This window comes from Enoplosus armatus, chromosome 24 (assembly GCF_043641665.1).
Source record: "Enoplosus armatus isolate fEnoArm2 chromosome 24, fEnoArm2.hap1, whole genome shotgun sequence".
In the NCBI taxonomy this organism is placed as follows: Eukaryota; Metazoa; Chordata; class Actinopteri; order Centrarchiformes; family Enoplosidae; genus Enoplosus; species Enoplosus armatus.
In genome coordinates, this window is record NC_092203.1 from 12,110,044 (window position 1) to 12,135,262 (window position 25,219).

A 25,219-nucleotide genomic window follows, 5' to 3' on the forward strand; every position below is an offset into this window, starting at 1 on the left:
AATTTTAATTTAATTGTATTTAAATTTCTCTCTTGATGTGTTATTTTAGATTAAGCTAAAGTCATTAAAATCAGTGTTTTTATTCTACCTGTGTGAACCACGTCAAAGACTAATCTGACAATAATATTTTTCTGATTTTCATCATTTCAAACGTGAACTGTGTTAATACAACTGACCTCCTGCAGTTCACTTTGGCACCATCAGATGGCGCCACATGACTTCTAAAGACCAGTAGAGGAAGAGTTCAGCTTCAAGTGACTCATCAAAGATCAGCGGAGTTAAAGTCTGTGTGTCGCCAACATGCAGTAAATGTTCATCTCACATCAAACAGACTTTGAGTAACTGGATCCACATCGCAAAATAGAAATTATGGGTTAGACTGTAAAAAGTGACAACCACGGTGAAAACCAGGGGATGCACTGCAACATAATATAACCATGAGATGCATTGTAGAGAGTTACCATCCCTGGTGTCATGTTCCATTGAGGCCCACCAGAAACAACCGGGATGGCAGGCCAGACAGGAAGAGTGCACTCATTGCAGAACCTGGAAGTGAAGGTTATCTGGGACGAAGAGACTGTCAGAGGGGCAGGCACTGGGAGTAGGGAACTCGGAGAACCATGTCCTCTATGGGCTGACAATGCAGGTGGGGAGAAGGATCCCTTCCGGTTTGGCCTGGGAACTCTTGGACTGAAACTGGCGAGAAAGGGCATCAGGTTTGACATTCTCAGACCCTGGGCGGTAGACATAGACCGTATAAAAGAAGTGGACGTAACCACCATGACGTCACCCATTGGTTTGTTGACTACTGTTTTGAAGCCTCGAGTTTGGCATTTTGGAACCAGAAGTGACCATATTTGTACGCGAAGCCGTGGGAGCAACCTGTCAATCACAAGGTAGCCCCGCCCTAAAGCATACCCTGATTTATTGTCTATTTTACTCTAAATGGGACCATAATTTACAACATGAACATCATGCTGTATTGAAGACTTGAAACTAGCGATTGAGACAATAAATTCATTATGAAAAAGTGTACTGAGATAATAAATCAAGTGAGAAGTAGGGTTGTTTCCTCATAGACTTCTATACAATCTGACTTATTTTTGCCAGTGGCGTTGCCCCCTGCTGTCCATTAGCAAGAGGTTGGTGCTTGGCAGCAGGAGAGGGTGAAGGTGAAGCGATTAAAGAACGTCCCCCTAGCCTGACGGAAGTTCAGTCCAGAATTCCAGATTCTTGTGGTTGGTACAAACCACAAATGGCTGCTCCGCTCCTCCAAGGCTAGTTTAACAGCTAGCAGCTCACGGTTACCGTTTTTACAGGGGACAACTTACACCAAACACCTTTTCTGCTGCTGGGGACCACCCAAGGGAGAGTTCAGAGAGGTGAGGGCAGTGAGAGGAGCCACCACAAAACTGTAGTGAACCGCCGACAGAAGTTGGCGAAGCCCAGAAAGCACTGCAGCGGGAGTAGGGATGAGGCCGGTCCAAAACTGCTTTATTGACTTTATTTGCATAGAGTTAGTGACAATATATGGTACAATTCAGAAATTCAATGTGATAAAGTTATTGATATGATCAATTTGAGTGATAATCCGTCATTTACTTTCTGCCCGAAACATAAATGTATAGTTGTGATAAAGCCTACAAACTGCACAGGCATATAATCAATATCAGGTTGATCAGTCACCAGTTGGAAAATCAAGCAGGCTGAGGGGTGGCGCACTCCAACAGACTCAATAAACTGATCCGCAAGGCCAGTGACGTTGTTGGGGTATTTTTGTACTTTCTTCTCTTGAATGGGAGCACCGGTACTGTATAATTTCCCCCCGGGGATCAATAAAGTATTTCTAATTCTGATTCAAACTACCAAAAAGTAAAATCAACGATAAAAATCAATATCACATCACTGAATATTTAAACAAGTGATCAATGATGGCGCTTGTTCCAGAGACTTTCGGCTCACCACAGCTACATGACTGCGAGTCTCTGCAGCTTCAAACTGTGTCTGTTTAACTTTTCATGAAAAACTCACCCTTTATTCAAAAGTTTTGGCTGTTAGCATACAGGATGTGTTGCTGGTTAACTTTACAACAGCTTTGATTTGAAAGTTCTGAGTTTGTTTGACCATTTATTTCTCCAGAGCCAGTTAGGTCAGCGTTCAAAAGCTGATGCAAAATAAGGCACTTTATATTCATAAAACTGATGACTCACCCAACACAAAGCAAGTTAAATATAAAACTATATATGGAATATATATTCAGGCATTGGCTCCTTATATTGAGACCTAGACATGTAAGTGCATGTTCTTCTTCTTCTTGCTATCATTATCATTGTTCTTGCGATATGATGCTGCTCAGGAGGAGTATGTGTGTGTATATATATATATATATATATATATATATATATATATCATTAATATTGTTACATTTTGAGTGTATTTTTAATTTTTAACTACAATGTCGCTTTTAAAACGCAGTGGACTGCGCAAAGAGAATGTTTCTCTAACAGCAGGAGACTTTCCCTCCTACAGAGAACACAGAGACACTGAGGAACCATATGACCTGGACCAGAACCCAAAGCCAGGATAAAGAGGTTCAGTGAATGTGGTGTTGAAGGTGTGGAGGTGGATCAGTGTGTCAGAGGAGACTTTGTAGAAAGACAGAGTGCCAGCAGGACAGTCCACATACACTGCGACTCTGTTGGAGGAGGAGGAGGAGGAGGAGATGGATGTTCCTCTGTTGATGTACCAGACAGAGTAACCATCATCAGAGCAGGTCAGACTCCAGGACTGATCATTCCATCCAAACACACAGTCTTCTCTTCCTACTCTGATTCCTCTGTAATTCACTGATATATAAACTCTTCCTCTCCACTCGACCTCCCAGTAACAGCGACCAGTCAGACCAGTTCTACACATCAGCTGAGGCCAGTCAAACCTGTCTGGATGATCAGGATGTGACTGATCCTCCTCCACATACGACGCCTTCCTGTTGTTGTCAGACAGTCTGATGTTTCTGTTCACTGTGTTTGTGTCGAGTGTGAGTTCACAGGAATCTGATGGAGAGACCGAGACACAATACAGCTGCAGTTATTAATCTATCATCTGTTCATTATTGACACTTTGATGATGACATCATGATCTGAATGAGTGATGTCACAGTCTGAAGACGGTTGAATGTGTGCTGCTTTGTTTTCATGAATCAAATGAAAGACACACTTACACTTCCTCAGACCTGGTCTCAACCATCGGACTCCAGCAGGCTCCACCCTGAAAGGAGGAGGGGGGTCAGACCAGCACATCCTCTTTCAGCATGGACACATGGACATTACATTACTATGAGAGGAATGTAATGTCCATGTTTACACAGTTATGTTTTTCTGAGATCTGAAACTGACTGTCTGTGGCTGCAGCAGGCCTCTTCATACCTGAGAGTGTCCAGTCTCCAGTGTGGATCCTCCAGTCCAGCAGACAGCAGCGTCACTCCTGAGTCTCCTGGATGATTGTAGCTCAGGTCCAGCTCTCTCAGATGGGAGGGGTTGGAGCTCAGAGCTGAGGCCAGAGAAGCACAGCCTTCCTCTGTGATCAGACAGCCTGACAGACTACAAACACAAAACAACACACATGGCAGATCATCTGAGGGCACTGCTGTGTCAGTCAGAGACGAGAAGAAACTGTCTACATATAAATTAATAAATAAATACAGAAAAGATATAATGACTGAATCAGGGAGTTAACAGCAGTCATGCCAGCAACTGTATTTAGACACAGGGTGTGTTGAGCTAAATGATGACATCAGTATTGCTAATTTGCTAATTAGCAGTAAACACAGTCCAGCTGAGGTATTTCGTTCGTTAAACAACAAAAGAAAAAACAAGACAAAATTCCTCATGGAAAGTAATTCTCTGAGTATAGAAACTACTGCCAAAGTTAAGTTAAAGGTCCTTTGACAAATCATATTAGCAGACACAATCCAACACAGGTTAGGTGTTAATCCACTAATGTCAATCAGATTTTAAATGGTAATCCTGACCTGAGAGTTTCCAGTGTACATTGTGGACTCTCCAGTCCAGCAGACAGCAGTTTCACTCCTGAATCCTGCAGGTTGTTGTCACTCAGGTCCAGCTCTCTCAGACTGGAGGACTGGGAGCTGAGAACTGAGGACAGAGCTTCACAGCTTCTCTCTGAGAGGTTACAGCCACTCAGTCTGGAGAGACAACAGAAAGGAAACAAGTAATAAGTTATTTATTTTTCTCTCCAGTTGGACGACAGCAGAGTATTTCTTGATGAATAAATCCCACTTACAGAGCTTTCTTGGAGGTTTTGACTACTGGCAGCAGCCTCAGAAGAGCCTCCTCTGAAGCAGAGTATTTCTTCAGGTCAAACACGTCCAGATCTTTTTCTGATGACAGTAAGATGAAGACCAGAGCTGACCACTGAGCAGGAGAGAGATTATCTGTGGAGAGTCTTCCTGATGTTAGGGACTGTTGGATCTGCTCCACTAGAGAACGATCATTCAGTTCATTCAGACAGTGGAACAGATTGATGCTTTTCTCTGCAGAGGGAGTCTCCTCGATTTTCTTCTTGATGTACTCGACCGTTACCTGATTGGTCAGTGAGCCACTTCCTGTCTGTGTCAGCAGGCCTCGTAGGAGAGTCTGATTGGTCTCCAGAGACAGTCCCAGGAGGAAGCGGAGGAACAAGTCCAGGTGTCCATTTGGACTCTGTAAGGCCTTGTCCACAGCACTCTGGTAGAACTGTGTCTCTGCAGATTCATCTTTTCTTGTTTCAGACTTCTGGGAGGTTGGTTGTTCTTCTGACAGCAGATTGACACCAGAGTTGATGAATGTCAGATGGACATGAAGAGCAGCCAGAAACTCCTGAACGCTCAGATGGACGAAGCTGAACACCTTGTCCTGGTACAGTCCTCTCTCCTCTTTAAAGATCTGTGTGAACACTCCTGAGTACACTGAGGCTGCTCTGATATCGATGCCACACTCTGTCAGGTCTGATTCATAGAAGATCAGGTTGCCTTTCTGCAGCTGCTCAAAAGCCAGTTTTCCCAGAGACTCAATCATCTTCCTGCTCTCTGGACTCCAGTGCGGATCTGTCTCTGCTCCTCCATCATACTTGATGCTCTTCAGTTTGGACTGAACCACCAGGAAGTGGATGTACATCTCAGTCAGGGTCTTGAGCAGCTCTCCTCCCTCTCTGGTCTTCAACACGTCCTCCAGAACCGTAGCAGTGATCCAGCAGAAGACCGGGATGTGGCACATGATGTGGAGGCTTCGTGAGGTCTTGATGTGGGAGATGATTATGCTGGCCTGCTCCTTATTCCTGAACCTCTTCCTGAAGTACTCCTCCTGCTGTGGGTCAGTGAACCCTCTGACCTCTGTCACCATGTCAACACACTCAGGAGGGATCTGATTGGCCGCTGCAGGTCTTGTGGTTATCCAGAGGCGAGCAGAGGGAAGCAGGTTCCCCCTGATGAGGTTTGTCAGCAGCACATCCACTGAGGTGGACTCTGTAACATCAGTCAGGATCTCATTGTTGTGGAAGTCCAGAGGAAGTCGACACTCATCCAGACCGTCAAAGATGAACACAACCTGGAACTCTTCAAACCTGCAGATTCCTGCCTCTTTGGTTTCAGTAAAGAAGTGATGAACAAGTTCCACCAAACTGAACTTTTTCTCTTTCAGCACATTCAGCTCTCTGAAGGTGAATGGAAATGTGAAGTGTATGTCCTGGTTGGCTTTGTCTTCAGCCCAGTCCAGAGTGAACTTCTGTGTTAAGACTGTTTTCCCAATGCCAGCCACTCCCTTAGTCATCACTGTTCTGATTGGTTCGTCTCTTCCAGGTGAGGGTTTAAAGATGTCTTCTTGTCTGATTGTTGTTTCTGGTGTGTCTGGTTTCCTGGATGCTGTTTCAATCTGTCTGACCTCGTGTTCATCATTGACCCCTCCAGTCCCTCCCTCTGTGATGTAGAGCTCTGTGTAGATCTGGTTCAGAGGGGTCGGGTTTCCTGCTTTAGCAATCCCCTCAAACACACACTGGAACTTCTTCTTCAGGTTAGATTTAAGTTTCTGCTGACAAACTGGAACAGGATGTTCTGAATGAAGACACAACAAATAAGATCAATAAGTGATTTACATATGACAATATATAAAATATGACTATTTAATTCCCCTAAAGATTGCATATATAAACATATTTCCGTCCATCTCTTGAGGCATTAGTAAATGTCCCATTTATCCATCATGTTAAATCTGTAGAGAAATCCTCTTACTGCTCTGCAGACAGTCAGCCAGCTCCTCCTGCTTCATTCTCCTCAGGAAGTTCACTGTGATCTTCCGAAATGCTTCTCTGCTGCTCTTCCTCTGCTCTTCCTCCTCACCGTCCAACCCCTCCTCATCCTCCCTCTGACTCTCTGAGCATTCTGGGTAATCTGAACTCAGAACCTTCTGGATCTTCTTCAGCTCGTTCTTCACAAAAGTGACAATGTTCTCCTCCAGCAGCTGGAACAGAATATTATATGAATGACACAATCAAACTAAAATCATGGAACCAAACAAATCAGATCCATGTTGGACAGACTGACAGTCCACTGGTCTAAAAGTGCAGCATGGAGATTATTGTGAACAGAATAGATGTAAAAGTACTTGTTGTACATGTACAGACCATAAATATGGAGTCCAGGTGTGTCTGATGCTGCTGGGCAGACTGACCACTGGGAACCTCTGAGCTGTCCTGGTCCACTCTGTGGAGGAGTCATGAAGAATGAGCTCACATTATGTCTGTCCACACAGAGACAAACACAAGCTAAATGTCCTTTGAGATACAGTGTTGCTAAGAACATTGTATTGGATGATTGCTCCTGACATTTAAATGTTGCTTGTACTTCTGATCCCACTGTGAATCAACAGTCCAGTCTATAGCTCTTCAGCACTTTCAGTTCACTGTGTTGGTTCAGCAGCTTGTCTGATTGAGTCTGCGCTGCTCTCGCTGACCCAATATAATACTGTGGGCAGCAGCTCACAAGCTGACTGCATGTTACCTGCCAAGTGGTAATTGGAAGTGAGTTGCAGGAAATGAGTGGAGAGATTCTTCTTGGTGGACCATATCAGGGATAAAAAATACCACAAAATATGGCATCAAACCAGAATTAAAAGAAAGAACTAATTAAGTTAAACCTAACAAGGGCCATAACTACTAAACAAGGCCAGAAATCCACTGACATCCTCAGAATTGATCTCTAGCAAATTAACTAATGTTTTAATTAAATTTCACCTTATTCTGCTCCACTCAACTTCTGGTTGTTCACATGCCATCAACAATACATTTCTCAATGAGTATCTGAATGTCAGGATGTAACGATTAGAGAGGAGCAGAGCCATCAACTGATTTCCACCTTGTCAGATCAGAAGGTCTGCAGGGTCTGTTGTCTGTCGGAAACAAAAATTTGTAGGTGGAAGAAGTTTGGGGATCCTTGAAGACCTTTTTGGTTGGTCTCAAAGAGATTCTGGCAAACCATCAGAGCTTAGCCTGGGCTGTCTGTAGTAGGGAAGGATACTGTAATTCAACTATCGTGGTCACATAATCACATTGCTAAACCTGGTTGGAAAGGATGCTCTGTTGGACCACAAATTAGGAAGAGTAATTTGGATTCCGTCCTGGAATCTGGAAGCTTGAAGGCGAAGCTCTTGATCTCGTAGGGTGGCTGGGCTCAGCCTTAGAAATAAGGTGAGGAGCCCAGACATCCAGAAGGAGCTTTGAGTACAACTTCTGTTTCTTGATATCGAAAGGAGTCTGATGATGTGGTTCAGGCATCTGATTAGGAGTACCACACCTGTGGAGGTGTTCCGAGCACGTCCAATTGGGAGGACACCCCAGGGCAGACCCACAACACACTGGAGGGATTACATATCCCATCTGGAAAAGCTGGACATAGTGACTACAGAGAAGGACGTCTGGGCCTCCTAACTTAGCCTGCTGCCACTGCCACCTGGACCCAGATAAGTGGTATAAAATGGATAGATGTATAAATACCATCCAGGGTTTGAATTGTCTTTGACTCCTCAACATGCCAGATATTTCTGCACTGAAGTGCATTATTGGTGCAGCACAACTTATTTTATGTACAGGTAGAATTTTTACAAGCAAACTAAGAAAACCCTCCTCTTATGTGCCAGTCAAGGGGCACTGTTTATTTTTTCTGTTGTGTTTTTCTTCCCTCTCACTTTCTCTTTCACTTGCTCCGACTCTCTTTCCTCGTGCCATTAACTAATTGGCTTCCAGAGCATTTGGAGCTGGTGTTGTTTTCCTGCCAGAAGTGAGATGAATTACTTTTCCCACAAGTTTGATCAACTTCAACTGAAATATTTGATCATTGAAAATGAAACTCGCACTCTTGTTTGCTTTGCAGCATTTTAAAGTATATCTTGGTTTGAATGCTCTACCTTTTAGGTGTTCACTTATCATAACAATCATAATCAATGTCTCATCAATCAATGTGTTGGTCATTATTATTATTCAGAACTATAACCTTAAAATTTGGGTTAGGGTTAGGGTTAGCGGTCTCCCGTGGTCTGAAGGTGCTGACAACAAACATGTACAAATATAAAGGTAAAAGAATAAGATAAGATAAATAACAAACAGTGCAGTGACCAAAAATAAAGTGTCCAGACGCAGTTGAGCAGGTAGATGATGGCATCCTCAACTCCAAGTCGGGACTGGTAGGCGAACTGAAGGGGGTCCAAGTATGGCCTGACCAAGGGCCGGAGCTGCTCCAGGACGAGTCTCTCCAGGGTCTTCATGATGTGGGAGGTCAGTGCCACGGGTCTGTAGTCCTTGGAGCCACTGGGACGCGGCGTCCTCGGCACAGGAAGGAGGCAGGACGTCTTCCACAGCACGGGCCGTCTGAAACAATTGTCCAACATCCGCAGCTCCTCTGAGTCAACGTTAGTCAAGCCTCGGGTCGACGAAGCGCAGCCGGGGAGTGCCTTGTCCTCAGTACAGTACTGTATACTACTGTGCTGTAGACAGTAACACAGTACTTAACCAGTCTTTTTTTGACTCCAGTCCTCATGAAGGAGAGGACACAATTAAAAGCAAATGGAGTGCATCAAAAGCTGATTGTTCCCGAGGCGTTAAAGTGATCAGTTTGGATTTTTGTAGTGTGCTAAAAACTTTGATATTACTTGTTTTAATTTGATTTGTTGTTGGTGAAATGTGCCCACATTTCAGTATCCAAAGACTTTTTTCAAGTTTTTTGGATGAGGATGAGGATGAGGTGATGAATTCCAGAAACAGAAAAGTAAAATCAAGACTTATTTTCTGATTCTGTTTTAATGTTTATTAGACTTCCCACCAATGAGAAAACACGTGAATTTTGTGATGCAGAAGGAAAATATAATCTTTTTCGTTTTCCATTTTTCAGATTGAATAATTCACTGTGTTTCACATTTAAAGGAATTCCTCTCTTTCACATTAACACTAATCCTGCTCTCTCCTTCATTACCATTCCCGAAGAACAGGAACATTGTAAGAACACTGCCAATCTAACTAGGTCAAAATGAATCTAATGGAAATGTGTTGAATATTTCATAGATTAAATGGTATTGATAGAATATGTTGTATTTGTGTTCAAGAAGTTTGATCAATGAGAATCCCTCAACCAATCACAGCTGAGCAACACAGTTTCGAGATGTTTCAGGCTGACGTCAAACCTGTTGTCTGAACATCTTTTCTGTGCTGTCACATGTTGGGCGACACTTTTCTATTTTAGTATTAATAAAGTTTTAGTGACGAGTTCTACTATAATAAGATGCTACTGCTCCTCAGGAGGAGTTGATGTTGACTCACTCTCTGCTTGGGAAACGTCGTCCTTTGAAAAATATCGGTGGCTCCATGGACTCGTCACTCTTCATGGACACACAGCTGGGACCAGGTTCAGGTTTATCGGAGTCCAGGATCCTGGTAGACAGAGAGGAAGACCACCAGAGGGGCAAATTCACAAGACTCCATTATGAGAATCAGTCTCACCATTTATACGTAGACACTTTTCTACTTTAGCATTGTTTTAGCGAGGAGTTTCTACTTTAATAAGATGTTACTGCTCTTCAGGAGGAGTTTGTTCTTTCAAATGTTTTGTAATGTTGTCGACATTATAAAGTAACTTGATGTTGACTCACTTTGTCCTTGGTAAACGCCATCCTTTGAAAAATATCGGTGGCTCCATGGACTCATCACTCTTGATGGACACACAGCTGGGACCAGGTTCAGGTTTATCGGAGTCCAGGATCCTGGTAGACAGAGAGGAAGACCACCAGAGAAGGAAATTCACTCTTTAGTCTTCAGCCACAGAAGCTGCTGGAGAAACTAGCAGCTATCAACCAGAACAGGATCAACACACCAAAGTTGAATAAAGTTTGAAGCTCTTCACACTGACTGATATCTGCTCTCTCCTCACTCTGTCCATCCAGCTATATCATTGTCTTTCTGGGAGAACAAGAACATTGCAAGGACTCCAGGACTAAACTAACATCTTTCTCACCTCTATGTGGGGCCAAGACTCCATTATGAGAATCAGTCACATCATTTATACGTAGACACTTTCCTACTTTAGTATCAATAAAGTTTTAGTGACGAGTTCTACTTTAATGAGATGTTACTGCTCCTCAGGAGGAGTTGATGTTGACTCACTCTCTGCTTGGGAAACGTCGTCCTTTGAAAAATATCGGTGGCTCCATGGACTCGTCACTCTTCATGGACACACAGCTGGGACCAGGTTCAGGTTTATCGGAGTCCAGGATCCTGGTAGACAGAGAGGAAGACCACCAGAGGGGCAAATTCACAAGACTCCATTATGAGAATCAGTCTCACCATTTATATGTAGACACTTTTCTACTTTAGCATTGTTTTAGCGAGGAGTTTCTACTTTAATAAGATGTTTGTTCTTTCAAATGTTTTGTAATGTTGCCGACATTATAAAGTAACTTGATGTTGACTCACTTTGTCCTTGGTAAACGTCGTCCTTTGAAAGATATCGGTGGCTCCTTGGACTGCTCTCTCCTTCATTACCATTCCAGAAGAACAGGAACATTGTAAGAACACTGCCAATCTAACTAGGTCAAAATGAATCTAATGGAAATGTGTTGAATATTTCATAGATTAAATGGTATTGATAGAATATATTGTATTTGTGTTCAAGAAGTTTGATCAATGAGAATCCCTCAACCAATCACAGCTGAGCAACACAGTTTCGAGATGTTTCAGGCTGACGTCAAACCTGTTGTCTGAACATCTTTTCTGTGCTGTCACATGTTGGGCGACACTTTTCTATTTTAGTATTAATAAAGTTTTAGTGACGAGTTTCTACTATAATAAGATGCTACTGCTCCTCAGGAGGAGTTGATGTTGACTCACTCTCTGCTTGGGAAACGTCGTCCTTTGAAAAATATCGGCGGCTCCATGGACTCGTCACTCTTCATGGACACACAGCTGGGATCAGGTTCAGGTTTATCAGAGTCCAGGATCCTGGTAGACAGAGATGAAGACCACCAGAGGGGCAAATTCACAAGACTCCATTATGAGAATCAGTCTCACCATTTATACGTAGACTCTTTTCTACTTTAGCATTGTTTTAGCGAGGAGTTTCTACTTTAATAAGATGTTACTGCTCTTCAGGAGGAGTTTGTTCTTTCAAATGTTTTGTAATGTTGTCGACATTATAAAGTAACTTGATGTTGACTCACTTTGTCCTTGGTAAACGTCGTCCTTTGAAAAATATCGGTGGCTCCATGGACTCGTCACTCTTGAAGGAGACACAGCTGGAATCAGGTTCAAGAGAGTCTGGTCTCTTATCAATCCTGGTAGACAGAAAAAGAGACCACCAGAGAGGGAAATTCATTTTTTAGTCTTCAGCCAACGAAGCTGCTCAACGAACCCCCAAACAAACCAGACCTACTGACACTGGACTCATCTGCAACACAGACCTCCAGTCTTTGTGATGAAATGTGGTTCAGACCTTCATGGTCCCCTCAGGATGAACTGTGATAACTCTGGTGATCCTCTGACTCTTTATCTAGCGCCACCATCAGGTCAACATGTTCATGTGTCCAACACTTTGGTTTATGACCAAATACCTGCAGAACTGATGACGTTCATCAGCCTCAGCTGCACATAGTGCTCAGTGCTAATTCGCAAATGTTTGCATGCTAACGCACTCAACTAAGATGGTGAACATGATAAATATTATACCTGCTAAACATTAGCATATTAGCATTGCCAGAGTGAGTATATTAGCATGCTTACATTATCATTTAGCTAATACGGCCTACAGCCTAACAGAAGGGCTAGTGTGGCTGTAGACTTGTTCCTACCTGTCAAAAATGTCCAAGCCGCTCCAAAGATTCCACAGATAGGGATCCCTGGAATAAAAGCAGACGTAGAGTTAGTTGATACCCCCCGCCCACCGAACTCAATAAGACAACACTCCTTCGAGTCTGCTGGATGTTGCAGAATAGCTCACCTCCTTCTCAACTCCTTTAAAAAACTGTAGCTGTCTGTAGATAACCGACTTTTGAAAAATATCGGTGGCTCCATGGACTCATCACTCTTGAAGGACACACAGCTGGGTTCAGGTCCAGGAGAGTCTGGTCTCTGCTGCTCTGGGCTTCAACACAACACACACAGAGCTTTGACTGTGAATAATGATGGTGGAGTGATTTGAGTGCTGAGCTCCGACATGGAGAAGAGTCATGGACAGTTAGAGATCCTCATCTCACCTCGGAGCTTTGGTCTGGTTGTCATGGTCCCCACGCAGAGTGGTTTTAGATGGAGGGACTCCCTCCTCTCTGTCCTCACACTGACTCATGCTGCTGAACTCACATCCACATCAGCTCACACACACTTTCGTCTGGAGAGGAAACACAAATCATTCATCTGCACATGACTGAAATCCTCCTTAACATCATGTCTCCTGTAAAATATCAGCTGCTCCTCCAGTGATTGGCTGTTATTTCCTGTTTCATATCAGTGTCGGTTGAATGCAGTCAGACAGAGGAAGCTGCCATCAGCTGCTGTAGTTCTGCTGTCAGTCCACTAGATGGCGTCATGAAGCTGCAGTGAAGAGCAGCACACACACGATGACGGAGGACCGCTTACATTCACTGAATCTGACTGCCTTTAATACTTTAATAACTTCTCCACCACTAAACAACATTCTTCCCATACTCCCTGTTTATATCCCCCAAAGCATTATGGGAACTAAATAACATTCATAAATCCATTAATATGAACTGTTTTCATGTTTGACTAATCAATATATTTTTGACATCAATGAGACTCAGAATGTCTCATCAACATGGTTCTTATATGCCTGAAACATTGACTCTCTCCTCCACCCATTCACATATTTACTGTGTTGGAGACCTGTGGACATAAAGACACAAAAGTGATGTGGAGACACATCTCCGCCTTATTACACATCACTACAACAGGAACAGAGGCAGCAACTCCACCGCTTCATTTAGGGAGCTACATTTTATTTTGAAAGGTTTCACATGAAACATTACAATACTGTTGAGTCTGACTTTAAAATCGGTGTTTTTATTCTACCTGTGTGAGCCACGTCAAAGACTAATCTGACAATAAAGTTTTTTTTCTGACTTTTATCATTTCGAATGTGACCTGTGTTAATACATCTGACATCCTGCAGTTCACTGTGACACCACCAGACGGCGCCACATGACTTCTAAAGACCAGCAGAGAAACGTCTCATCTTCATGACGTGTGACAGAGAAGAAGCTCTCGAGCCAACAAAGTTCCCACGAGGCAGTGGTACAACAAGTACTCACAAATACAACGTTGAGAAAATACTCTGTTCAAAGTAAAAGTCCTGCATTCAAAGTTTGACTTCAGTACGAAAAGTATTATTAACAACATGTACTGACATGTAACATTGCAACTGACACAACGGAGCGACGCTAGTTCCTGTTGGAGTGTCGACAGTTTAGTGACGCAGTTACATAACATATTTATTTTATGAAAAAAATAAAACGTTGAAGCCCCTCGGCGCCCCCTGACCCCCGTACTGTCTCCACAACCGTCCTGTAGTGGAAATATAACGACAGACTCACCGACACAAACAGCTGTTCTCCAGCGGCAGTCCGACCGAGCGAGCGAAGCCGCCTTTAGTGGCTCAGACAGCGGGAGAGCAGCGGCTCGTCTCCGCCTCCTCCACCGGCTGCTTCAGCCATCAGGAAGTGGAGCTACACAGTAATAACGACTCTGTGTTCAACTACTGAGGACCAACTGACTCTACTTCTCCTCTTCTTCCACCGGTTCCACTCACTAACATCGACACAACATGGCGGATATGTTTAATGGCGGCCGTTTGGCTCCTTCGTCCCGAGTTCACAGTTAAACTCAAGAGTTGTGACTTTAGAGAAATGAAGCATCGAGCGGCAGATTTCTGCTGTTTCTGGAGTCACTGAGCTCCCGACAGCTCGAGTTACCGAGTAAAACATTTCAAACGTGTTACTTTACCTTCAGCCGGAGGTTCACACGGAGAAAACTGTCTGCGCCACAAGGAAGACAGAAAGTGAAAGTAAAGTTTAAACCGGAAACACGCAGAGAGGCGCGTGAACATCTGTTTATGTCATTTATATCTATTTATTGATTTTAATGTAAATGTGTTGCAGCCCAAAGCTCCACAGAGCAGCTCTGCTGTGAAACTGTGCACATGTAGCTTCACCTTCAGACAAACTATATATTATATTTCATCTCTGAGACCAAAGTTTATCTCTCGAAATGAATTAAATCATTCATCAAAACTCTACAGAGACATCAGAGTCAGCTGGAAGTCAGATAACAAAGGTTTGTTGTGCTTTCTGTAATAATGGTATTCTTTCTTTCTGTAGTTTTAGTCGCTTTTTTTTATAACAGTCTTCATTGTTTTTATTTATTCTATCTTGATTTTCTACCTTTGTCTCTATTGCACTATCCTGTATGCTGCTGGAACAATGCAAATGTCCCCGCTGAGGGATTAATAAAGGATTATCTTATTTTATGTTATCTTAACAAACAAAACCTGCTGCATTAACTTATTTATTGTTGATGCACTAACCCTTCTTAAAATAATGCTTGATCTTTTTGACACTTTATGACAGATAATATTGTATTTGCTTTGCTTTACTGATTTGATCGATGCTCAATTCGGTGAATATTAACTGGACTAAATAAATATATGACTATGAGAAATAATTCCGAGATGACAGTGGTTAATTAACCCTGAATAATAAGATAATGCTTTTTTTTGCGTTGTTACAGCAGCATACAGGACAGTAATGTCAGCAGTCATCCTCACAGGCTGCACGCAGGGCAGAAAAGTCATGACTCTTCTCATCTGTATCCACGAAGGATCTGATGCTCGCACCTGGAGTTCCTCCTAAATGCTGATCTCCATCAATGATGATGGTATGGCGCCCTCTGGTGGTGGCACGATGACTCGGTCTGACCGCATTCACTAACTGTAACGAGCGACGTGTGGTAACAGTGATCGTCAGGGCCCGGCGGACCTTCAACCCCGTGATCTGGTCCTTCCATAACTTTGATTTGGAAGTCTGTTTTTGAATCACTTGTCAAGCTGCTGAGACTCCCAGTTAATACATGATCAATCAATACATGATCAATCACGGAGGCAGCAGCTCCGCCCAGATACAGTTGAGGCCATATGTGAAAAACTACAAAGTTCAAACTAAATGTTTGTGTGTGTTGTTGTGTTAATGAGGTCGCCGCTGTATTTCCTCTGATTTCCGGATGTTTCTGGATGTATCATAAGATTCTCCTGCGGCCCAAGAAGCATTTCGGTTAAACTGCTGACGGGACGCCTCAAAGTGCAAACAAGGTCAATCATGACTCTTTCTGTTGTGTATTTTTGATCCATGGAGGTTTTATGTTTGTAAAACTTTCATCGAGCCGAGGAAAGATTTTAAAATCCATGACGTCATCACTCTGTGTTTGGGAGGGGGGGGGGGGGGGGGTGCATAACCCGGAAAGTAGAAACTTCTTTTGGCGTATCAGGTCCAGGTTCCAGGTCCAGGTCCCAGGTCTTGTGATACATCTGGAAACGCAGTAGCTTCGATAGAGACCCAGGTGTGTTCTTCACGGACCCAACAAGTCCAGATGTCCACATCCACCTGTCTGAACAGACTCTGTGCTGTTCCCTTTGTTTAGCTGTTTAACATCTAATGAAGTTAACCGTCTTTAACTGAGTGTCGCGGTGATTTTATCCAAACGCTGAAAGCTTCAGTCAACCAGGAGGAGGAACTGCACCCTGCAGTCCGGTGACACACAGCAGGTCGGTACACTGCTTATTCTCAGTGTGGAATGTAACTGAGTACACACTCAAGTACTGGAGTTAAGAACACATGTGAGGTACTTGTACTTGATTTCCATTTTGAGCGACTTTATACTTCTGCTCCACTAAATCTATGAGGCAAATATTGTGCTTTCTACTGCTCTACATTTGGTATTAGTTACCTACATATTGATCAAGTTCAGTTAATAAACATTTATTTTGTAATATTTTAGACGTGTTCTGTCTAGAATCACATCGACTGTATATATGTGATGTGAATTACTGAGAAATGAAGACCTCATTAGCTCCAAGAAATGGCCAAGTTCATTCGAACTTACTCAGAGACAGAAACAATGATGGAGGTTTGAGGAGATTAGATTCGAGGGTGGAGTTTGGCTTAAAATATATGTCTGTGTACAACTGATGGTGTTCAGTTGCTCCCTGGGACCAGCTTCTGTTTCAATCTTCAGCAAATCTATAAAATACCAGACTCAGAAGGTGCAGTTGTGTTTACTACGGATCGTGTGGTGAAGATGTGTTTTATGTTGTTTCAGATTGTGGCTTTTATTTTGGGTTGCAAGTGAACACTGAATGAATGAATGTACAGCACAAAATATAAAAACACAGGTAAAGGTATTCAGTGTACTATACAATACAGTGTATTCAGAACATGTGTAACTGTAAACCTCATGGATTTGTTTGATTTGAAGGATTTCCAGTGGAAAAAAAGCTGCATTTTGAGTACACAAGTAAAACTTCCATCACATATAAGTTCTCATTCTTTGCAGTGAGCAGGTGTAGGGCAACCCCTCAACATAGTAAATTATTTCTTTATTTCTTTTTTGATGATTTTTCATGCCTTTTGATTAATTGACATTGATTGACTTTTATGTCTTCAGCTGAGAAGTTCATCTGAACGCAGGACTGGTGTGTTTACATGTGCACATTTCTGCTCTGACAAAATGCTAAACGCATGATATGTAGTTGTAGTTTGTTTTGGTTTGAATGGCTTCCATATAGTTCTACAGAATGTGCAGCGTGTCTCCCCACGCTTTAAGGAAGTAATGATCCAGCAGCTGTTGGCGAATAAAGAAGGGGTTCCCCCGCCAGAGCCGCCACACACTGAAGAGGAAAAGGCGGAACTGCTTTTGGTCTCGAATGGATCTCTCATTAAGTGTAAAACATCAACAGTTGATTTTTAAACGGCTCATACTGTATTTGTGTTATTTTGGTCAAAAGACCTCGTGCATAACACCTTTCCCCAGTCAGATTCTGGGACTGGCTCAGGTTTTTATCTCTGTTGAAGAATAAAACTCTATTACATTCAAACTCTGATCGTCTACAGTGAATTCTTTGAACCTGTTTGAGACTCCAAGAGCTTCTCAATCCTACAGAAGACTAAGTGTTGGTGAAGAGGTCCAGACCTGGACTTCTGATCTTTAGCAGTTCGAGTGATTGAATTATAGACCAATCAGAAACATCACAATCTATCAGGAGGAGCATATATTGCCATAAAAGTAAATAGTTCAGAAATACCAGAGTCTGAAGACCTTGTGGTGTTTTGTTATTATGCATCGTGTGGCAGAGGGTCTGAACCCATCTGGCCCTGGTGAAGGTTTCCTCCCACACTACCAGATACTTTTTGTCTGTAAAATAGTATAAACTTCTTTTTTTTTCATCAAAAATGAAAAGTGAGAGTGAAAAGCTCCAAGGAAGCAGCATGATAGCTCTCCAGTCCATTAGCTCAGGATGATAGATTGCTGCTAGGAAGTTTGGAGGTTGTGGGTTCAATCCTCAAATGAATCATTACATTTTGAAAGCTGGGGACCAAAAGGAAAGAGTGTCAACCTCTGAGAAACATGCTTCAACTGCTTGGTCTAGCAGCTCAGGGTGATAGTGGACTGCTTGTAGGGTTTAAGGTTGAAGGTTTGCTCTCTATTTAGGCTCCATGTAATGTTTTGAAGTCCAACAGCCAAAGAGAAGAGTTAAAAGCACAAAGGAGATGTGAAGGAGATTTGGTAGTGTGGTGGTTTTGTTTGCGGCCGTCAGTGGTCTGGTTTAAGTCTTGTATTTTGCTACTGCCTGGAGCATCAGAGACAGTCCTAAAGTAGCAGTAGCAGTAAAACCATGACCAAGTTCTCAGAGTCTGGAGTTTTGGAGATTTACTGAGCAATTCAGTAAGTTGAGCATCTGAACTGGTTACACAAGATTAGATGCAGTTTTAAATGTTTAAAAATAAAAATGTAAGATGACAAATAGTTTCCTACTACTACTGCTGATCACATGCAGCCCTTATTTTGTATTATATTATATCCAGATAGATAAATGTAGAATATCAACCTCATCTTTAAATTCATTTTGTCCATATTTTGCTCGCCTGCTGCGTATGTGCCTCAAACTCATTTACATGAGGAAGAGTTGTGGAAAGATTTTCGGATAAATCTTTATTGGTTGTAGCCAAGATGTGTGGGACTTAAATGTCTGTTTTATATATCGTTCATAAAATCTGTTTATTTCTACTCTCATTGTTATTATTATTATATTTAATCTAGTTTTCAATATTTGACTATTTCTGTTTTCTATAAATATGATGAATCCACAGAGCATTGTGAAGGTGTCACTTTAGGCTCTGGGTCATTGTGATGGCATTGCTCACTATTAGTACATATTGGTCTAATAATAAGTGTGACTCCTGTCATATCAGTGTAATGTAGTGTTGTAGTGACTCAGTGTGACCACTGGAGGGCAGTAATGATGTCAGTGTGGATATATTATTGTCAGTGTTGTAGTGACTCAGTGTGACCACTGGAGGGCAGTAATGATGTCAGTGTGAATATATTATTGTCAGTGTTGTAGTGACTCAGTGTGACCACTGGAGGGCAGTAATGATGTCAGTGTGGATATCTTATTGTCAGTGTTGTAGTTTCTGACCGTGACCACTGGAGGGCAGTAATGATGTCAGTGTGAATATATTATTGTCAGTGTTGTAGTTTCTGACCGTGACCACTGGAGGGCAGTGATTGTGATCGAGTTTCTCTGTGAATCCAGTTCCATCTAAATGAATATGCAGCATGAACATTTGTATTGAAGACATTCATTAATTAGTCATTAATACAAGTATAATAACAATATTCAAGTCTTTTTATCCTTTAAAAACACTTCATATCATCTGTGTTAATGAAACTGACACCATGCAGTTCATATTATCACCAGCAGAGGGCGCCACATCATTATCAGTGAAGAGTGATGGTTACAATACATCTGTACTACTACTTTAACTGAAGCTGGTAATACTGCTGTACTTTTACCAATTAAAGGCAGCTGAATCCGCTGTTAGCAGCTCCTGTCAGCAGTGTACTCATGGATTTACAGACAACTACCACTGGATCACTGTGATACTGAAGGAAACTTAAAAACGTGATAATTTTCATTCTGTGATTTCCATGTAGATTCATGGACATTATCAGAGATAATGAAGTGTAAATCATACAGAATCTAAAAGTGTTGTTGTGTGTTGCATGTCTGTGTGTTCAGATGTGACTGAGTTATGATACCATTGTACACTTTGGATACTTTTACTTAACTAAACATTAATCTGGATACTTTGTGAAAACCCTGGAGTCAGTTCACTGCTGCCGAATGAAAAGTTATTCCACACATGACAGAAACCTGTTTCTGAATTCCCAAACTCTTTTCCCGACCTGAAAGAGATTAAATGTGTTTTCTGTACTTCCCCTGTAAGGAGGTCAAACTGCTCTGGTTTCAGTCTCTGAGGCACAGTGAGGGTTTCAACAATGTTTTCTACAGTCGGGACAAAAGGGAAAAGAAAAAGGGATCAAATTTCAGCAGGAAAGCAGCGATCAGCCGCCTGAACAGACCCACTTTAACACTCGTACTCCTTTTTAATAAACCACTGTGGTAATTTACCAGATTAAATATTTGTAATGATTTTTCTCTTCCAAAATACGGGTTTACTGCAGCCAAGGGCTTTTTAAAAACATTTTATTCTGAAAAACTGTACAAGTACAAGCCGTGTAGCATCAAAAAAACAGAAAACATTGATTAAAAGATGATTTTAAAATTCTCATAAATACATAAGTTCATCAAGTTCATTCAGAGTATATTTACAAAATAGCTATAAATGAGGCAGTTTTGCAGAAGAAGCGCGATTCTAAACTGTAAAATCATGAAGACAAAAACATTCCTGATAAAACAGATGGAAATATATAGACAGGAAATGAAGCATACACATTATTTTGTGGCAACGCTTTATCTTACGGGTCTGTGATCACTTCCTAAAAATTATGTAAAAATATTCGTGACAGGAAAGATGTAATTTGGTTGGAAGTGTGAAGGAAGAAAAGGAATTTCCTTGAACTGCTGCATTTAAACCCACACACACACAAAATCACTGGGTCAAAATTATTATAAACCGGATTACTGGATAAATACTGGATTTTTGAGGCTGATACTGATAACACACTGTTGTTTGTGTTTTATATATTATTGATATTTGAGAGTTCAAAAGAATACAAGAATATAATATGTTTGCCAATCAATTTTTAAAACATTAACACAGAATATCATTTTTAGGGTTGTAAACCAGAAGTATAATGTTGCTATGGATTCAGTGAGTTAGCTGTGGGCTACATTTTTATCGGCTCCATTAAAAGTAGCTGAATCAGCTGTTAGCGGCTCCTGTCTGCAGCGTCCTCATGGATGAACAGACAACTGATCGCTGTGAGACTGAAGGAAACTCTCAGGCAGGTTCTGCAGTTAGGAGCGACTTTTTTCTATGATCTCTAAGCAGATTTATGGACGTTTATTCATGATGGACATCCTATATAATGATGTCAATGTGAAAGTGGAAGTCACACTGAATCTAAAAATGTGTTTCATGTCAGTGTGTTTAGATTTGAGTTACGACTCTGAGAAGAAGTGCGATTTTTGTGTTTTAAAGTACATTAATTGCCTCCATGAGCCAAACTACAATAACTAACCTCCTGTCACCTGCATGCACCTGTTCTTTTCACCTCACACTTTGCCTCATGTCTCTACCTCGGGTCCAGCTCTAAGTTTAACCCAGTTATGTCTCTATGTACACCTATATACACCTGAACTGGGTACATTTTCAACCCATTTCAACCAAACAGATTAATTGATAATGAAATTAGTACATTGTTTTGTTCCAGGAAACTTCCAGTGCAACTACAGACCCGTAACATAAAATGTTACCCGAATCCTCAGAGGCTCATAATCATGTTTCAGTTAGTGTACAAGTATGAAAAATTAAAGAGCTACAAGTGGAAAATTCATTTGGGGCAGAATCAAACACACTGTGACTGCAGCTGGAAGAAATAAAAAAATGTAAGTGGCACAGCGTGGTCCTCAAGTGTTCTTGACTGAGTTCTTCTCTCTCTGAGGATTTGAAAAGCGGATTCAGAGCAGCCACATGCCAGATTTCCGGCCGTCCTCACTGTGAACAAAAGGTTCAGTCAGAGGCTGGTTGAGCACAAAACAACTGTCTGTTTTTACTTCCAAGAGTCAAATGTCCTCCGTATGTCCGAGTAAATACTACCCCCCTCCTCCAGCTCTACACCGTCGTCTCTCCCTGGTTGTTGGTACTCAGTCTCTTATAAAACCTGCGCCACGACTGCAGCGTCTTCCCAGACCAGATCCAGAAGCCGGACGTGATCCCCACGATCATGGTCATCAGGTACTTGATCATGAACACGGTGAAGTCTGGAGTCAATGGCGCGAAGTTTCCGGCCGGACAAGGCACGGCAAAGCGCTTGCACGTCTGCATGTGCCACGTCCTCTCCCACTGCGGCCGGAAAGCCTGCTCGTAGAAGTAGCAGGCGATGACGATGGTGGCGGGCACCGTGTACAGCACACTGAACACGCCTATCCGCACCATCAGCTTCTCCAGCTTCTCCGTCTTGGTGCCGTCGTGCTTCATGATGGTGCGGATGCGGAAGAGCGACACGAAGCCTGCCAACAGGAAGGAAGTGCCGATGAAGAGGTAGACAAACAGCGGCGCCAGGACAAAGCCCCGCAGGGCGTCTACGTTGTAGATCCCCACGTAGCAGACACCGGTGAGCAGGTCGCCGTCCACCTGCCCCATAGCTAGGATGGTGATGGTTTTAACCGCTGGCACCGCCCAGGCTGCTAGGTGGAAGTACTGCGAGTTGGCCTCAATGGCCTCATGGCCCCATTTCATCCCAGCTGACAGGAACCAGGTGAGGGACAAGATCACCCACCAGATGGAGCTGGCCATGCCAAAGAAATAGAGGATCATGAAGAGAATAGTGCAGCCCTCTTTTTTGGTGCCCTGGGCCACCATCTTGTAGCCTTCCACATTGAACTTATCAATACACACTACTTTGTCTTCCAACAGGAAGCCTGCGGCATAGGCCACCGCCACCATGAAGTAGCAGCCGGACAGGAAGATGATCGGTCTCTCTGGGTATCGAAACCGCCTCATGTCCACCAGATACGTGAGCACGGTGAAGAGGGTGCTCACACAACACAGAACAGACCAGATACCGACCCAGAGCCTGCCAAACTTTAACTCCTCCTCGCGGAAATACATCAGTCCATTGGGCTTCGAGACCTCACAGGGGGCACCGCAGTCCTTCGCCCCAAGGAAGTGGTAGTTGAGGTAGGTGGGCACCTGGAGCTGCAGGGGGCAGGAGAAGGGCTGGTTGGTCCGGATGTATGGTGGCAGGGTCACCAGCTCGGGGAGGATGGGGGTCGGGTCGGACGTGGGGCCATCTTTGTCTGTCGTGTTCTGACCCACGCAGATCTCTCCTGCGCCATGGACCGGGAAGTTCTCACAGCGCAGCCTCTCCGGCCACTGGAAGCCAAATTTATTCATGAGTGCCTCGCAGCCCTGCCGTGCACGTTCACACAACGACCTGCAGGGTGGTATGGCCTGCTCCAGAACAGTGCACACCGGCGCGTACATGGAGCACAAGAAGAACTTCAGGTCCACGGAGCACTGGACTTTAACCAGCGGGTAAAACTGGTGGACCTCCAGCCCGGCATCCTCTTGGTTGGTGTGCCCCAACAGGTTGGGCATGATGGTCTGGTTGTAGGCGATGTCTGTGCAGAGGGGGATGGAGATGGGCTGGCAGAAGCCATGCTCCGGTATGGAAATCCCCTTCTCATACTGACTGGCTGACGGTTGGAAGAGGAGCACAATGACCAGAGCGCAGCCCATTATCCAAACCCACCGCCAGCTTCTCACTACCGCCATGATAGACGATAAACCCCCGAGAGCAAAGAAAAAAAGTCGTACAAAAGTAGAGGCTTTCCAAAAAAACTCCAAGTGTTCACCAGCGACAGGGAAGAATGTAAAACAACTAAAGTCCTGCTGCTGTATTTTATTGTGTAAGGAGCTCTTTACAGCTGCATTCCTTATTCCACAGAAATTTCCTCAACTCTCCAAGAAGATGGTGGAAAACGGGGTTTATTCATAGTCCAACCCGCTCTTAGTCCGGAGCCAGTGGATTAAATCATTTCTACTTCACAGAGAAACATTTAAAAAGCAACAGTTGTCAACGTCCTTTGACTTCAGGCACGTAAAGACCGAGAGACACAAAGTCATCTCTTCCAAGTGTCCAAAGGAGTCCGGTTCTCCCCAAAAACTCCACAGACTTTCTCCTCCGTCAAAGAGTCCAAAGACGCGCGATGAAAAGTTCCATTTGCTCCTAAAAGGCTTCAGTTGGTGAAGCGTCTCTCTGCGCTGCGTGGCGCTGCGTGGCGCTCTGGTCCCTGTGATCTCTGATCCCTCAGCGGGGTCTGCAGGACTGAGGAGCCTTATCTCACTGACTGCACACACTCTGCCCGGGACGGTTTCCAGGCACCCGCCCCCCCCGCTATTCACCGCCTTCTCCCTCGCAGGAGGGGGCGCCTTGAAACTCGGCTCGCTGCCTCTCTCCTCCAATCGAACGCTTTGTTTTCTCGCTCGTGTCGCCGCTGATTGGTCGATGGACGTTAAAGGGGCGGGGCGTTGGAGTTGGGCCACAGCGACAGGAGCTCACAGTAGATGTCTTTAATATTCCTGTTGTACACTTTATATTCATTTACTTTACTAAAACTACAAATACCAAAAAGTCCTGCACTCAAAGTGATACTCAGAAGTACAGAAGTATTATAAACACAATGTACTGAAAGTATTATTACACATTATGTACTGTATCAAGTGCTTAAGTACAATTTTGAGGTACTTGTACTACTTTACTTAAGTTTTAAGCTCCACTACATTTCAGAGGGAAATATTGCACTTTTTTTACTACTTTACTGTAATTTCTAATTACAATGAGTAAAATAAAATATTCTAATAAAGGCCAACTAATTTAATTATTAGAGCACTTAAAGAAGTTTAGCTTTAAATGTTTTTGGCCTCAAATGAAACCAAATGACAGAAAAAATCTAAAGAAAAGTATATGAATAAATTATGGGTTATTCTTTATCTTTTTTCTTATTATCTTGATGCTAAATATAGTTAGCAGTTATCAAACAAGCTAGCAGCACTACCAGTGTTGATTTTCTGTCTTTTTATGGGAATATGATTTAATGTCTTGATGATTGTACAAACTAACAGAGAAAAATGAGTTATCAAGTCATCAAGTAAGATGGACAGCATTCAGCAACATGAGAACATGAAGTTAATAACACTCAGGAGCGACGTACACAACAATACCTGGGACATTCATATATACTGTATATACAAAAGATATAAACTTTGACTTAAGTAAAGGCTCTGAATACAGCCGTCTCTGTCCTCTCAAACCTCCCACCTAAACTCACTCGGCCTAATGTAAACACACACACACACACTCTCTAACAGCTGAGGAG

The 25,219-nt window shown here is 43.0% G+C and overlaps 2 protein-coding genes and 1 pseudogene across 4 annotated transcripts; 1 reads left to right on the forward strand and 2 right to left on the reverse strand.

Moving 5' to 3' along the window:
- Positions 1-25,219, forward strand: part of LOC139306579 (protein NLRC3-like) — a 204,095-nt pseudogene that overhangs the window by 37,914 nt on the left and 140,962 nt on the right.
- On the reverse strand, positions 1,474-14,594 carry LOC139306566 (NLR family CARD domain-containing protein 3-like). 3 transcript variants are annotated; one of them, XM_070930462.1, is made up of 17 exons: positions 14,545-14,594; positions 12,783-12,913; positions 12,527-12,670; positions 12,378-12,425; positions 11,751-11,864; positions 11,422-11,532; positions 11,008-11,067; positions 10,699-10,809; positions 10,188-10,298; positions 9,859-9,969; positions 6,676-6,754; positions 6,287-6,512; positions 4,303-6,106; positions 4,031-4,204; positions 3,426-3,599; positions 3,221-3,267; positions 1,474-3,053 (listed from the first exon to the last, which is right to left on the reverse strand). In XM_070930462.1, exons 2-17 carry the CDS (start codon positions 12,869-12,871, stop codon positions 2,524-2,526), a joined length of 3,933 nt encoding a protein of 1,310 aa, XP_070786563.1. In that variant the 5' UTR covers positions 12,872-12,913; positions 14,545-14,594; the 3' UTR covers positions 1,474-2,523. The 3 variants fall into 3 exon arrangements, with proteins under 3 accessions (XP_070786563.1, XP_070786562.1, XP_070786564.1); XM_070930461.1 differs by having other exon boundaries at positions 6,284-6,512; XM_070930463.1 differs by lacking the exons at positions 9,859-9,969; positions 10,188-10,298; positions 10,699-10,809; ... (3 more) ...; positions 12,378-12,425; positions 14,545-14,594 and adding exons at positions 6,981-6,993; positions 7,396-7,405 and having other exon boundaries at positions 6,284-6,512; positions 6,676-6,756; positions 12,576-12,670; positions 12,783-12,880.
- On the reverse strand, positions 20,796-23,615 carry LOC139306582 (frizzled-7-like). The gene has a single exon (XM_070930482.1). It carries the CDS (start codon positions 23,613-23,615, stop codon positions 21,951-21,953), a length of 1,665 nt encoding a protein of 554 aa, XP_070786583.1. The 3' UTR covers positions 20,796-21,950.

Excerpts from the sequence above, each read along its gene's own strand:
- LOC139306566 (XM_070930461.1), bottom strand. The coding sequence starts at position 12,871 with ATGAGTCAGTGTGAGGACAGAGAGGAGGGAGTCCCTCCATCTAAAACC. Across the intron at positions 12,426-12,526 it reads TTAAAGGAGTTGAGAAGGAG|GGATCCCTATCTGTGGAATC; the intron begins GTGAGCTATTCT and ends CTTTTATTCCAG. Across the intron at positions 10,299-10,698 it reads CGACGTTTCCCAAGCAGAGA|GATCCTGGACTCCGATAAAC; the intron begins GTGAGTCAACAT and ends TCTGTCTACCAG.
- LOC139306582 (XM_070930482.1), bottom strand. The coding sequence starts at position 23,615 with ATGGCGGTAGTGAGAAGCTGGCGGTGGGTTTGGATAATGGGCTGCGCT.